Below are 16,206 nucleotides of genomic sequence, written 5' to 3'. Positions count from 1 at the left end.
TGCCACCAACAACCTGTATGTAATGTTCCACGTTCCTGGAATTCAATTAGACTTTCCAGCTACATTTTTGCAGGTTAAAAGCCATAAAGAAAAACCTTCCCTCCTCAAGGGAAGAGTGAAGTTCTTGCTGTTACTGGAATTTTTAAATTACTTTACTTACAGGGAAAAGTGTGGCATAAATGTTCGTTTCACAAAGTACAGATGGTAGCTGTAAGTTTACAAAGCTCAGTGTATCTTCCTGAAGTCACTGACAGAGAGAACGAGATCAGCTTCACAGAGAAACAAAGCTATTCCATTAGCTTCTATTGGGAGGGAAAAGTCACTTTATATGACCATTTGTTCAATACTTTAAAGGACTGTAACACTTTTATGAAGAGATGCAAATCTCTAAGTCCTCATGGCCTTTAACATCGAGGTTTGATATTTTGTATCCCATCTGTAAAAGGAATTTGAGCAGGAAACCCAATAGGGTCCCGTCATTTCCCCACTGCCTTATGAAATACACGAGACAGAGTGTACCATTTATTGCAAATACGCTCGCCAGCCAACGGAACAGCAACACTTTGAGGCCCACCAGAAGTGTGTAAAACTCCACTGCTGTGAGACTGGCCTAATTAGCCCAAGTGGTACACCTTTCTCAGAATGAGGGATTGTCGTAACGCACATACCAAACATTTATACAGTGCCATACATTTACACTCTGTTTTCAACAAGAAGATTCAGGAAAATTTACTCTCCGTATAGTATCACATTGTAGTTTTCAAGCAGTCACTGAGCAAATATCATCACTGAGACATCAAAGCTCATACTACTGACTCATCAGCCAAACTAGTTCCCAATCCTGCAAAGTGACAGAGTCCCACTGAAATCAACAAGACTCTGCACAAGTGGATCACCCTGCAGGACTGTCTCATGAGCTGACCTGCTGCACAGTTTTCAAAGACCTGAACAAATGTTCTATATGTGCCTCATGATACAGGTACTATGTTACTAACACTTACATCACTGCTAAACCTATACATTGCCATGAATTTCAGTGTTTTACAATACCAGAGTAAACTGTAAAATAACTGGGTGGGGATTTAGCAGCACAGCTCTCAGTAACAACTGAAGCTGCCGAGTTGAAACCCCACATGAAAAGTTTTGAAAGTTTGCCTCTCAGGGCTTGGCTACACTTACAAATTTGCAGCGCTGCAGCAGGGTGTGAAAACACACCCTCTCCAGCGCTGCAAATTGCGGCGCTGCAAAGCGCCAGTGTAGTCAAAGCCCCAGCGCTGGGAGCGCGGCTCCCAGCGTTGTCCGTTATTCCCCACAGGGAGGTGGAGTACGGACAGCGCTGGGAGAGCTTTCTCCCAGCGCTGGTGCTTTGACTACACTTAGCGCTTTGAAGTGTAAGTGTAGCCAAAGCCTTAGTGTTTAATAAGTGACTGCACTGAAAGAAAAAAGTCTTGTTGTGCTTGCTTGGTGTGAGTGAGCGACCTGATCAAACTGATTTGAAGATTTGACTGGAATTTTTCCTCCATTTCTAAAGGGTTTTGGGTTCACCACCTAGTTTTTACCTGCTTTTCAACTCTAATAATCTGATTTAATCATGGTAACATCTGAAGAGAGAAAGCTGCTTCAATCATAGACAAGACAGGCTTTCTATTCTTGTGTGTCCCATGGCCCTAGCCAACAGTTTAAAATCAACTTCAAATGTTCTTTTCTGCTTAACAATCACCAATATAAAATCCATCTTAAAATGTTGTGTGTACTGAAGGATGGGGCTGGAGCTGTGTTAAAGAGTCCTGGGGATGGAAAGAGATATTGGGGGGTGTTCTAGGGTAGTCACACCAGAATTAAATTCTCACCCCACTTACAGAATCACTTTGTTTAACCACACAACAGCAGCAGCAAGATTGATTTTCCCTTCACAAAAATATTTGCAAGTACTTGGATATAGCAGTGGGTCAACCTTAACATTTCTGAATCTTTATTTGAAAAAGGACATTAGATTCATAATTTTATGTAGGACAAAGACTTTGGAGGGAAATAGTGTTACAAATGTATGTCAACCACAGCCTGAACTACTTCATTTAGAAAAAACTGTGGATCACAATGCAAGATGTGGGGAAAATATCAGTTTTTCAATGTTTTTAAAAGGACATTCTCTTGTCCATTAAAGCTTAAGAATGATGTTTTCTACAACATGCTTTTAACTAAGGCTGGCTATCCAAATGTTTTTTAAAACAAAAAAGTAAGTTATTTTTAAACAATGTTCTCTTGCAACACTTATTCATTTGCAGAATACTGCAGATCCAACAAACTTAAACTAATCAGAAATTGACAGATTTCAATGTATATCCATTCTGTCATTGTCCATGTTGAGCAAAATGTAATAAAACAAAATGGCATAAAATGAGAAAGGTGAGGAATTGATATTTTAAAATTTTTAGATTCAATAATCCTTGTGTTAATAGCAGAGATCCTTGAAATCCATTTGCCTCTGAAAAAATGTGGAAAAAATGCAGAATTTGCGTTTTTACAGAGTTTTCTACATTCTCTGGAAAAAAAGTACATATATTAACTATTAGCTAAATTTTACTGAAAGTATCAGTGTCACTTATTCAATGCGCGCAATCTACCCCTCTTGTGGTTGATTTTTCAGTGTGCCTTAAATTTACATAGCTAAACATACTCCAATAAACTGCTTCAGGCATATATAGAGAGAGAGGTTGATCAACAGCATGTAGGGATTTGTGTTTTAATGCATCTCTAAGTTCACTTCAGTCTCCAGCTGTGAGTAATTAAAGTTATGAAGAGATGCCGAAAACTTTATCACCCCTAAAGACCATGTCACTGAGTTTGGCATGGACAAATTTAATGTTGATGGTAACGTGCTGTTCTGTAGATTACATTTGAAGGCAGACAATTGTAGAACACATGCAAAGCTCTGAACAAACCGGATGAAAAGGAACAAAAACAAAAGGCAGAAACAGCAAGGCCATTGACAACCGTAAAGAACCAATGCACTGTGACTGGATCATTCTATTAATTTTATTTTATTATAAATAATTGATGGCACTGGCAGGCTTCAAACTTGCTTAAAAATTGTAAATATATCAATAAAACATTATGTTCAACTGAAATCTATATATATTATGGCTAGGGAAACTAAAGTTCAGCATTTCATTTCAATCGCAGAAAAATGTGGGGTTTTATGGGGGGTTAATTGGATAATTTTGGTTTTTTTAAAACTAGGATGTCTGTTTATTAGTAACACGGGTAAGGGTTTTTTTTTAAATGCAAGAATTTTAACGTAGCAGTGTCACTTTAGGAAATAATTTATTAGGAAAAAAACATAAAAGTACAATCACCGTCTAAGTTTCGCAACTTCCCACGGGAGGTCAGCGGAGTGTTTTCCTTGGGAAACAAAGGCTTAATCTTGGGGGAATCTTTAAAGTTTCCCCACCACTGCTACTTGCACATATTGGGTAAAGTTCCTTTGTATAAACTTTGTCCAATCTCTTCTCCCTGTAACTTTTTATATTACAGGTATGTGAAAAATAAGTAAATTAATAAATATACATTAAAAAAATTGGTGAAAATGAAGGTGTAAAATGTGCATTATGGGCCATATTTGATACTCTGCCTCCAGGAGTCCTGTTGTCTCCTGCAGGCACTGCACAGAATCTGTACCCTACTTCAATGGCCCCAGCATAATTCAGAGCAGCCTGGGTCCTCTAAATTATGGCATACTCCACAGTGTTCCCTGTGGCTTGAAGCACAAGCCAGAATGGACATAGTGACATGCACTATGGCCCACCCTCTTCTGCCCTAGGCTCCTTCCCCGAACATGTCCCTGTTTAAGGCAATCCAATGCAGTGCCTGCGCCACAGGAATTCTCCCCCCAGAGTCCCTGTATGTTGTTCTCAGACCCTATACAGTGACAATGGAGATGTGTAAGGTTTATTTTTTATCCTAATACTTCCTGGGGGAGGGGAATCTATCCATCTATAACCTTTTGTTTACATGCACATATTGTTTGAAAAACACTCATATTTCTGGATCTTGAAGAAATTTGGAGTTGACTGCAGACCTTCAACAACTTTCTAAAACTTCTGTTACTTTACAGCAGAACATCTATTAGAAGAAAATTACAGATACCAGATCCAAATGTTCACTATTAAGAGAAAAATCTTGCTGCATGAAGCATTGGATCAGGAGAAAATACCTGCATCTCATATCGCATTATTCAAGTCAGATTGCTGTAGGTAAAGTCTCCCCCCTTATCAAATTGCCTCTCCTTAGGGGTGGGGGCCTTGAGAGATTTAACAATACATACTTAATAAGGAGAGGAAAATATATCTGTACGAATGCACCCATGTGCACACACCACTTAGCTGAATTTTCCCATAAACAGAATGCATCAATTGGCCCTGAGCACTCCAGCAGCATGCTGCCAACAGACAGAGCAAATTACCACACAGCAAATTAGATCTAATCCACAGAAATATAGAAAGGGATTGAGTCTGCATTTTAGTCTCCACTGGATGCTACTTTTCACAATCCATATATATTTTAAAAAAAAAAAACCTTCCATCCCTATCCCCTTTACATACTGGATGAGAGAGTCAAGATGGACAGCTTGGCAGCCTGGTTTCAAGCCATTAGCAGCAGTATACATAAGCATAGGAAAATTCAACCATGCTGAACTAGGAGGAGAAAACCAAGGCAGGCAGCTATGATTGATGCTGATCAGTTGTATTCCAAGTGAGAGAACTGTGCTTTAAGAGAAGCAATAGGAACCTGCAAAGTGGTAGTAGTAACTGAGAAACGAGGCAAACGTAGCAAACCTCAGGGGATTAGTCCATTGCGTTAGAATTCTGCAAGCAGGGCAGGCACTATCTTGTAATGAAGGCATACTCCTTCAACCAGGTGACAGGAAGGTAAAGGCAATGGCAGTGTTCTTCATTGCAAGGCCTGCGAGCCAGTGGTGAAGAGCACAGGGCAATGGCAACAGCAACCCCTCTGGCACATTACACATCAGCACCATCTAACTATAAAGGGGCTGGTGGCAGTCCCAGCACTCTCAGATGAAGGATGTTAGAATGCAGGTCTAATGCCACAATCAAGAGATTAAACAGGAGGAAAATATCACCAGGCCTCTGCTGGGGGTGTGGTGGGGGTGTAATGAAAAAGTCCCAGCTTGGGGGGAGCCTAAGTGTAACCTAGCAGCGAGGTGCAGCGAGGTACAGCACTCCAAGCGAGTCTCTGGTTTAATCAAGACAGAATTATCAATGTGTCATCCAAAGGCTTTTCTTTTCACTGCCAAAAACCCGTGTGTTTTTTTCCGTGGGATAACTGACACAGGCTAGCTAGGAAGTTCACCATATCTACCTACCTCCTGGTTAGACCTATTGATGCCTTGTTTCCACTATGGTTTTACAGTGAGATAGCGAACACGCATACGTTATCCCACTGAATAAATACATTTTTCTTATGCAAAGACAAAACCAAAATGAAGCTTTTCTTCTAGTCAGATAAGGCTTGTTGCTCTGGGATTTAGCTGGTGGGGTGAAGAGCGGTTAATGAACTCTCCATATGTAGAGGAAGGGAATAACCAGCTAGATTTCAACTCCAAGTGGAAATAAAGAAGCACTTGTGAGGGTTAAGCAGGGCCTCAGTTTATATAATCAGACATAATTGAGAGAGAGGGACGGAAGGACAAGGAGAAAGAATGCTAAGCATAAAAGTAATTTCCAATTGCTATATTATTGGCCTAATTCTATAATCTTTATATCGATGAAGTAAAACGCTACTCCACTGTAGCTACAGTCAGACTACTGGGTGGAAATGTGTGCAATAGGTTCAAGGGCAGCACCACTGCGTCCAGCGCTAGACTGTACTGTGTGATACTGCAGCTTGTTCTCTGAACTACAGATTGTTCCCCTAGGCTGCTGTAAGATTCCTACCTCGAAGGCAGAGAAATGTAAGGAAATCTTCTGTCTTGGGCTTCCTTTTGGAGAGGTCAGAAATCTGAGTAGCTGGAGGGGGTAACAACGGTTCCACTATCTTTATTGGAGTTGTGCTGGGACTGTTTGGCTGGGATTGAGCAAACTTCCTTTGTGCTTGCAGCCTTGGCCTGTGAAAACAAGAGAAAAACACAAGCATTATTAGGCAGAACCAAGAATACACACTTAAATTTAACAATTCACTGTGAGACAAGAGGGAGAAATCAATCTATTACCAATAACATCTTTCTTGGTTGTGTTTAGTCCACAATATATTTTTGAAGTGTAACAATTATGATTTATTCAGTTTGTGAGAAAGTTTGTTTTACCACAGTTATTTTAAAGTTTCTGTTGCAATTTTAAGAATTTCAAGGTGATTTTTACCTAGCTTGCACTAAGTCAGTATAGCAAACAAGGAACTTTTCACCCATAAGTGTGACTAGCATGTTATATGTTCCAAACATTTTCACCCACTCCGTATAATTAAATTACACCAACTAATATCTGCTATTTTTCCTTCATGAAAACCTCTTTCTTAAAAAGGTGCAAAAACATTTGTTACTTTGGTTCTAGCCTAGTTAACATTTTCTTAATTTATAATTGAACATTTTTAAATTAAAGTTTCTTAACTTATTCCAATTCACTAAAACTGACTGTTAGTGACAAAGTGGGTGAGGTCCAAAGTGGGTCCAATATCTTTTGGTGAGAGAAACAAGCTTTTGAGAGACAGAGCTCTTCTTCCAATCTGGGAAAGATACTCCCAGTTTTACAGCAAAATGCAATATGGAACAGACTGTTTAGCATGACTAGTTAGCACATATTCTAAGGGACCATACAGAGTGGAGTGGCCTGATAACACCTCTACAGTCACAGGACAAAAAGAGAGGGTTAGTGGGCTGCAATCCATTACACCTTGCATTTTGCTGTGATGCTGGAAATACCTTTCCCAGATCTGAAGAAGAGCTCTGTGTAGAAGTTGGTCCAATGAAAGATATCCTGAGGTAGACATGGCTAAAACTACACTGCACAAAACAGAGACTGACAGAAATCACAAAAGTTTAATCCAGGAGCATCAACACATACTTCGGTTGTATTGTTGTACATCCATAAGTGCAGTTTTGCAAAGTGTCAAGGAAAGCATTTTATTTTTGACCAGCAAGTAAAATATCACGTTTTATTTCCCATGGTCAGCAGCCTGGTAAAGAGCAAGCAAGTAGATTTTGTACTTGGGCTGTAAATATTCAAGGACAAATTTGCAAGGCTACATTAGCAAGAATGAAGAACAGGGAAAGGCAGAACAAAGTTATCTTGTTGCTTGCCCTCTGTGACTAGCTGTACTTCATAGATTAATCTTGGGTATGTGTCATCTATAGAGCTCTACCAAATTCACAGTCCATTTTGGTCAATTTCACGGTCATAGGATTTTAAAAATCGTAAATTTCATGATTTCAGCTATTTAATTCTGAAATTTCAGTGTTGTAATTGTAGGGGTCCTGACCCAAAAAGGAGTTGTGCGGTGGTTGCAACGGTATTGTAGGGGGGGGTTGTGGTACTGTTATGCTTACTTCTGTGCTGCTGCTGGCAGCAGTGCTGCCTTCAGAGCTGGGCAGCTGAAGAGTGGTGGCTGCTGGCCAGCAGCCCAGCTCTGAAGGCAGAGCCGCGGCCAGCACCAGCGCAGAAGTAAGGATGGCATGGTATGGTACTGCCACCCTTACATCTCTGCTGCTGCCTGCAGAGCTGGGCCCCTCAGTCAGCAGCCGTCACTCTCCAGCTGCCTAGCTCTGAAGGCAGCAGTGCAGAGGTAAGGGTGGCATGGCATGGTATTGCCACCCTTACTTCTGCGCTGCTGCTGGCAGAATGCTGCCTTCAGAGCTGGACGCCTGGTGAACAACTGCTGCTCTCTGGCCGCCCAGCTCTGAAGGCAGCATAGAAATAAGGGTGGCAATACCACAACCTCCCCAAAAATAACCTTGACACCCCTCACAATCCCCCTTTGGGTCAGGACCCACTGGTCTCCCCGGTGAAATCTGTTCAGTATGCGGTAAAAGCACACACAAGACCAGATTTCACAGTCCATGACACATTTTTCATGGCTGTGAATTTGGTAGGGCCCTAGTCATCTAATTTGGCTGAGATGACTGAAGACAAGCAAAGTGGACTTGGGATTCATATCACAAATGAGAAAACTCGCCTATGGTTCTCGTGGGTACTCATTTGCAATAATAATAAATAATTTAGAGTAGAAATTTGTTCTAGGAAAAATACCCCTGTGCAGGGAAGTCAACTGGAGGGGAACGACTGTGTGCCTCACTTTGACCCTGATACTGCATAGCACTCAAGGCTTATGGAAGTGAGTGGGAATTAAATTCCTTGCTGAACTGAGCCCCGGACAAACCCAGATTTCCAAGCATTCCAAGAGCTTGACAGAGAGAACACAGTACAGAATAAAAGGGCTTCATAGCAGTCAAAATTCAAATGTTATTCAGATAGTTAGACATTAATAACTCACAATCTTTATAATTTATAACTTTATAAAAGCTAGTTTAAAATTCCAGTCTTCAATTAAAAAAAGAAAAAAAGGCAGCTAACCCATAGATGGCTGTTAGTGGCATGGCTGGAACAAGATGATAAAAAGATCTAAAATATCAATTTTTAGAGGAGAGGGAAGGCAATTTTACACTGATTACTGGTTTTACTAATACAATATTTATCTATGAACTTGAGATCTGTAACAAATATTGCCACAGAATAATCCAGGTTTGTCATTGTATTGCAAACTATCATTGTGATTCTCTGATCAAATTATACACATTCAAGTACATTGCTGACAAAAATTTAGATGTAAAAGATAATCAATTAGTGAGGGTAAAACCAGTAATCTGCAACCTTCTCCAATTCCACAGCTATTAAAACTCTGCCATGCAGCCATTCAAACCTGTAACAAGTTTTTGCTAAGGAAAGAGGTGGCATTTATAAACCATATCAGAGAACTAAGTGCCAAAGAGCAGCATCTATATATGTGATCCTAAAAATATCTAGTAAATAATACCTTAGGAGAATGAGTAGCACAGTCGAGGGAGACACTAAAATCTGTCTGCATAGAAAAGCTATAGATTGGTGCGAAGAAGAATTTGTTCCTCCCAAGAACTTTAAGACCTGCCTTAAATCTACAAAGCCAAGACATTTCAGAGTTAAAATACCTTGCCAGGCTTAAGCTGCTCTCTAAACATACATGCATATTAACACCAAGAGAGCAGTAGAAGTATCATCCACATACTTCATGGTTTTATCTTCAAAAAAGTGTTGTGGTGGATACTTTGCACAATATGTGTTCTCTCAAGCAAAGGGATGCCTAGCTAAAACACTGAAAAAATATCAGCGTTATTTATACCCTCTAATAATGACAGAAAATGAATTGTTTAACAATTCCTCTAAATTTGTTGTCCCTACAGTCTCACACAATTGCCCATAAAGAAAATTATATTTCATGGTGATCAAAAGACACTGCTAAATTCCTGATAGACATATATTGCTTGCTTATTTCCACCTCCTCAGGGGCTCATATACTGCTTATTATTACAACAGTGCTTATGATTCTTGAACCGAAACAGACTAATTGAACATTCATATTCGTTGTCTCTAGGAACAATGATCCTTTAGAAAGAAAGCGCTTCTATACACCAATACACCTGTCCCAAAAATTCATTCAGTTTGTAAATGCAGAATGCGATCCCCTCTGCATTCATGCAGACTAGAGAGCTCTTGCACTGGATAAATGGGATTTTAACTTCAACTGGTTATGTTTCTATCACCAAAAGCACACATGCGGCCACAAGTAATGCTTTGTTATGGATTCTCTTCTGCACAAAATGTACACTCTCTCTAGCCAAAAAGCAGATCGTTAAATTTAGTCGGGAAAAGAACCTTGCTTGCTGCTGTAGCAAAAGTTCATTTGGGGGGGGAAAGCACTCTGATAATCTCCCAACCATGCTGTCAAAAAACAATCTATACACCAAATTGGGCAAATGCTTGTTGAATTTACCTGTTCAAGTCCACCCCACCCAAAAAGACAGTTAGCTTTTCTGTAACTGGTGTTCTTCGAGATGTGTTGCTCATGTCTATTCCACAATAGATGTGCGTGCTCGCCACATGCACCAGTGTCAAAAGTTTTTCCCCTAGAAGTACCCATAGGGGAACGCCCCTAGCGACTCCTGGAGTGGCGCCAACATGGCATGGTATAAAGGGGCACTGTGCGCAACCCCTACCCTCAGTTCCTTTTTGGCCAGACAACTCCGACAGAGGGGAAGGAGGGCAGGATGTGGAATAAACATGAGCAACACATCTTGAAGAACACCAGTTACGGAAAAGGTAACTGTCTTTTCTTCTTGGAGTGACTGCTCATGTGTGTTCCACAATAGGTGATTCCAAGCAATATCTGTTGGGTAGGTGGGTAGGAGTTCACAGACTCTCAGGATGGAGCACTGCCCTGCCAAACCTGGCGTCTTCCCTGGTCTGGGAGACGATCGCATAATACGAGGTGAACGTGTGAACTGAAGACCACGTGGCAGCCCTACAAATGTCCTGAATGGGGACATGGGCTGAAAAGGCAGCCGACGAGGCTTGCGCCCTAGTCGAGTGTGCCCTCACAATTGACGGGGGAGGGATTCCCGCCAGGTCGTAACAGGTACGGATGCACAAGGTGATCCAGTTGGAGAGCCGTTGAGTGGAGATCGGCAGACCCCTCATGCATTCGTCCGAGGTGATGAACAGCTGCGAGGACTTCCTGAACGGCTTAGTCCGCTCCAGGTAAAAAGCCAGAGCCCATCTCACATCCAGCGTGTGGAGGCGGTGCTCCTCACTGGACACATTGGGCTTGGGGCAGAGGATTGGCAAGAGAATGTCCTGACCCATGTGGTAGGTGGAGACCACCTTTGGGAGGAATGAAGGGTGTGGGCGGAGCTGGACCTTATCCTTATGGAACACTGTGTATGGGGGCTTGGAGGTCAGGGCCCTGAGTTCCGAGACCCACCTACCTGATGTGATCGCTACCTGGAAAGCCACCTTCCATGAGAGGTGTGACCAGGAGCACATAGTTAGCAGCTCAAACAGGGGACCCGTCAGCCGGGCCAGCACCAAGTTAAAGTCCTACTGTGGGAATGGGGGCCTAACGTACGGGCAGCCACGGGGGAAACACCCTGCTCAGCCACCAATCAGGAAAACCGAGACCACTTTGCCAAGTAGGCTCGGTGCGTGGAGGGTTACCTGCTTTCCAAGAGGACGCACTGAAACCCTTCTGAGCACGTCCTTTCCTCCCAGCCTAACCATTGAGCAGCCACACCATGAGGTGGAGTGCCGCTAGGCTGCGGTGGAAGTGGCCCTGGGAGAGCAGGTCCAGGCGGGACGGTAATGGCCACGGTAGGGCAACCGCCAGGCTCTTGAGGGTCCCGTACCAATCCTGCCTGGGACATGCCAGGGCAATCAGGAGAACCCAGGCCCCGTCCATCTTTATCTTTTCCAGGACCTTGCTGATCAGCGGGAATAGGGGGGGGGAAGGCATAGAGAAACTGGCCTGACCAGGATAGGAGGAAGGCATATGAGATAGCACCCCGGCCCAGCCACTCCAGGAGCAGAACTGGGGACAGCAACTGTTCTGTCGAGTGGCAAACAGGTCTACCTGGGGAGTTCCCCACTCTTGGAAAAGTCTGTGCACCACCTCTGGGTGAAGAGACCACTCGTGCTGAGAGGAGAAGTCCCTGCTCAAGCAATCCGCCCATGAGTTCCGGGTGCCCAGTAGGTGGTAGGCCTGTAGGCAAAGGTCATGGGCTATACAGAAGTCCTACAGCTTGAGGGCGTCTAGGCAGAGGATCTGGCCCCACATTGCCTGTTGATGTAAAACATCGAGGCCATATTGTCCATGAGAACCCTGACCATCCTGCCCTCCAGGTGCAAGCGGAAGGCCACGCACACCAGCCGGACCACCTGGAGCTCCTTGACATTTATGTGGAGGGCCAGATCCTCTGCAGACCACAGACCTTGGGTCTGAACGTCTCCCAGATGGGCTACCCGCCCCAGGTCCGATGCGTCGGACACCAGTTTCAGCTACTGGGGCCTGCCTCTGAATGGGACCCCTTGGAGCATGTTCCAAGAAGCTTTATTAAGGAGAGGGAAGCTTTATTGCTGGTGGGTCCCTAATGAAGACCGGTAGGTCCCCCCGGGCATCCCGTCAAAACTGACGTTTCCCTGCCTGTTTGCCCTTGGAGGACCCAGGCTGGGGGGCAGACCTGGACTGCCTCTCCGAGCGTTTCTTATAGTCCCATGACTTTTTATAAGGGGGCTCATATTTGAAGTGGGTGGCCTTGTGGGAGCCTGCTGAGGCTTAAACTTAGGTCTAGCTGGAGCTGAACACAGCGGCCAAGAGTCTTAAGCGTAGTGCGGGAGTCTTTCAGGCCGTGCAGTTTTACGTCCATCTGTTCCGCAAACGGAGCCTTGCTGTCAAACGGGAGGTCCTGCAGGGAGTTCTGCACCTCACTACATAGCCCAGACAGCAGGAGCCATGACGTCCTTCTCATGGACACCGTGGAGGCCCTGGAGCACACGGCTGTGTCCGCCACATCCGATGTTGCCTGCAGGGTTGCCCTGGCAGCCACTGTACCCTCCTCCACCAGAGCTTTGAACTTCCTGTCACGCTCCTGGAGGAGTCTGAACTTGGGCAGAGAGTCCCACAGATTGAACTCACACCGGCCCAGGAGAGCCTGATGGTTTGCCACCTATAACTGGAAGCTCAAGGACAAATAAATTTTTCTCCCAAATGAATCCAGCCTCCTTGAATCTTTATTTTTTGGAGTGGGGGAGGGTTGGCCCTGCCGCTCCCTGTGGCTGACCAACTTGACCACCAGGGAGTTCGGGGCAGGATGGGTATATAGGTATTCACATCCCTTGGCAGGCACAAAATACTTGAGTTCCACTCTCTTAGAGATGGGGGGCAATGAGGCCAGGGTTTGTCACAAGGCTTTTGAAATTTTTGCCACCCCTTCGTGGAGTGGCAAGGCCACGCTGCCCGGCACCGAGGTGGACAGGACGTTAAAAACGAGTCCCAGGGCTCCTCCACCTCCTCTGCCTGAAGGTTGAGGTTTGATGCCACCCTTTTTAATAGTTCTTGGTGTAGAGGCCAGGCTGATGTACGACCTGTCTGCAGACCGGGAGGAGCGGCGGCGCCGGAAGCGGTGCCAACCATGAGACCATGATGCCGATGTGGCGGAACGGTACCACCGGTAGCAGCTGCTCTGCAATCGGCTCCGGCAGGCGGATCTGCCACAGTGAGGTGAAGGCAATCGACGCCTGGGGCTGCGGCAGCAGTGCCATTGCGGGGTCCTGGAGTGAGATGACGAACAGGAATGGCACTGACATTCGTGTTGTGACTGGCTACGATAGCCCCTCTGAGACGAAGACCTTCGGCTTTGTCTGTCCCGTCGATGTCCATTCCTCGAAGCGGAGTGGTGCCTGGAGTTTCTGTCAGTCAGAACCCAGCCAGACAACCTGGTGGGGGTCAACAGCAACCTGCATGGACTACACACGGGATGGTTGCTGAGCGGCAAACGGCATTGGGAACATTCCTTCAATCATGACCGGTACCGAGTTGGTGGCAACTGTGGAGATCCCAGCAGTGGTTTGCCTCTGGACCACGGGGCCAACATTGGTGGTGCTCCTGGTACTGGCATGGACATAACGTCCCAGGATGCTTGCAGGGCCTCTGGAGTAGAGGATATCCGGACATCCGGGGAAGCCTGCTGCAAATGGGCTGGGCTACTCTGCTCAACCTGAGTCGGAGGCCTAGAGGCCAATGGGGACCGTTGACTGCCCAATATGGGTCTAGCCTCTCCCCCAGTCTTGCTCTGGTGCCGTGGCGGAGAAGGCCTCTTCTTAGCCTTCTTGGCATGCCCTGCGGACGGGGAGTGGTGCTGACTGGTAGAGGGCGCCGGGGGTTGCCACACACCAACACCGCAGTACTCGGTGCCGACTCAGAGCGGCACACCAGAGTTGGGGTCAACGCTGACTCCATCTGGATGGTCCAGAGCCTAATGTCTCTCTCTCTCTCTCTCTCTCTCGGTCGTAGGCTTGAATGACTTGCAAATCTTGCAGTGATCACTGAGATGGGTTTCGCCCAAGCAGCGTAAACAGTCCGTGTGCAGATCACTCAGTGGCAGCAGTTGCCTACAAGTATCCCACGACTTAAAACCCATGGCGCAGGGCATGCCCCGGCCTGGGTGCACTAATTAAACTAAAACAAATCATACTACTAACTACAGGTACCATACACTGAACGAACAACAGTTCTCAGGAAAAGCTGCAGCAAAGCTGGAGCAGAGCAGTTCTGAAGCACCTTCATTGGTGGCAATAAGGAACTGAGGGTAGGGGGAGTGCGCAGCTCCCCTTATACTGTACAGTGGAGATGCCACTCCAGGGGTCGCGAGGGGCGCTCCCCTACAGGTATTGCTAGGGGAAAAACTTCCGACACCAGTGCACATGGTGAGCACGCATACCTATGTGGAATACACATGAGCAATCACTCGAAGAAGATGATTTAGATAAGAAGTAATACTAAGGGTGACTAAACAGAAATCCAAGAAATGCACATTTGAAGCCTGTCATAAGATTTAATGTTAACCCTTTACATTAAGGATTATCCATCTGGTTATTTGCAACACAATGTACCATCACATGAGGTTTGAGTCAGAGTGTGTTCCTACTCAGTCATCACATCCCAGGAGCAAAGTAATATTCTTAGTCCATGGGGTGCTGAAAGGGGTGGGGAATGACCAGTATATTTATCCTAAATACTAATGTCTATTGAATTAGTAAATTAAAAGTACATTTCGAAATGTCTTGAAATGTATGTTTTGCCCCATTCCTTTCTCACCTGTTCCAAATCCAGTACACACTTTCCTCATATTCTGACCACCCCTTCAGTGCTACATTTCTCCAACCTCACCCAGCTACCAGGTAGTAAAAATGTCTATCCACCCCACAACAGTCCAACCCCAGCAGAGGCCTTCCAATCTAGTTATGACATTTAGGGCAGAAGATCTTCCCCCAGTCCACTTTCAAGACACACCATGACTTTGTTACTACCAGAGGGGGTGAGATGGCACACTTGATCATACAATAACAAAGTCTCAACAACTGCTCTTCCTTCAGTCTCTCCCTTCCTGATATAAATGAGTTAGCACCACTTTGTTCTCACTCCTGCAGTACACTACCTCTCGGCCAGTGAACCAGACCCTCAGTGCCTGAAATGTCAAGATTTATGAACTAAAAGTCTGGCCAATTCACTTTAATGAGGTGAATTTAAAACACAAACAAACAAACTCACAGCGTTTTTACTCTTTGGGGCTTCCGAAGTAACTGCCATTAGTATATGGACTGGCACAAGTTCTACAGGCTTCAGTATCTGACTAGCTAACATGTGGCAGATAGTGACTAATAACTAGATGTTTAGTCTATCATGCAATTTTAATATTGTGGAATTGCAGTTTCTAGGTTAAATTTTTGATTCAATGTTTAAAATTAGATTTCTGCCTCAGTTTCACAATTTACTAAATGACAAAGTCTCAGAACATGGCCCAGGGAAAACCTAAATGTGCTATACAATTCAAAGCACTGGTAACATGCAGCTGTTCCCTTATTGACTTAATTTTAATTTTATTAACTTATTTAATCTTATTCACTTAACTTTCTAATATGAAAAACCTTAAAGTAGTAAATCCAATTATTTAGATTACATACCAATTCTAAACAGACAGAATGGGTGGTCTGTTCACTCCAGAGCAAGACATTTTGCATCTGGCAAATTCCAAATGACCAACATGGTTGCCCTTTTTGAATGGTTAGGGGAACAAGCTCTTGTTGGTTTGCCAACTTACTGAAAGGCCTATTTAAAAAAAGGGGGGAAAATGCTGTTTCTATTTCCAAAATAATTACCCTCTCCACTCTAGGCCAAAATAGGCACTATAGAGCTGGCAAATACTCCTACAAAAAAGGCTTCAGTGTGTGAAGAAAGGGAAAATCCTCAAAATAATAATAAGCACTGTGTAAAATTTATGTAAATAGAAAAATGAAAACTAACCATTACAAATACCTATATTAACTTTTTGCTTTTAAAAAAATACAACCATGAAATAATCCATTTTTCCCCTGAAACACAGCTAAATAGACT

The 16,206-nt window shown here is 44.2% G+C and overlaps 1 protein-coding gene across 1 annotated transcript in view; it reads right to left on the bottom strand.

The window, feature by feature from the left end:
* JARID2 (jumonji and AT-rich interaction domain containing 2) overlaps window positions 1-16,206 on the bottom strand; it is a 315,297-nt gene that overhangs the window by 78,152 nt on the left and 220,939 nt on the right. Inside the window, exon 4 of the mRNA XM_045005897.1 lies at window positions 5,955-6,124. Within this exon, the coding sequence (XP_044861832.1) occupies window positions 5,955-6,124 (170 nt within the window). The remainder of the gene's footprint in view (window positions 1-5,954; window positions 6,125-16,206) is intronic.

The sequence above is a fragment of the Mauremys mutica genome, chromosome 2 (assembly GCF_020497125.1).
Source record: "Mauremys mutica isolate MM-2020 ecotype Southern chromosome 2, ASM2049712v1, whole genome shotgun sequence".
Lineage (NCBI taxonomy): Eukaryota > Metazoa > Chordata > Testudines > Geoemydidae > Mauremys > Mauremys mutica.
The sequence above is the reverse complement of the archived record's forward strand: the minus strand, read 5'-3'. Positions and strand labels throughout refer to the sequence as shown.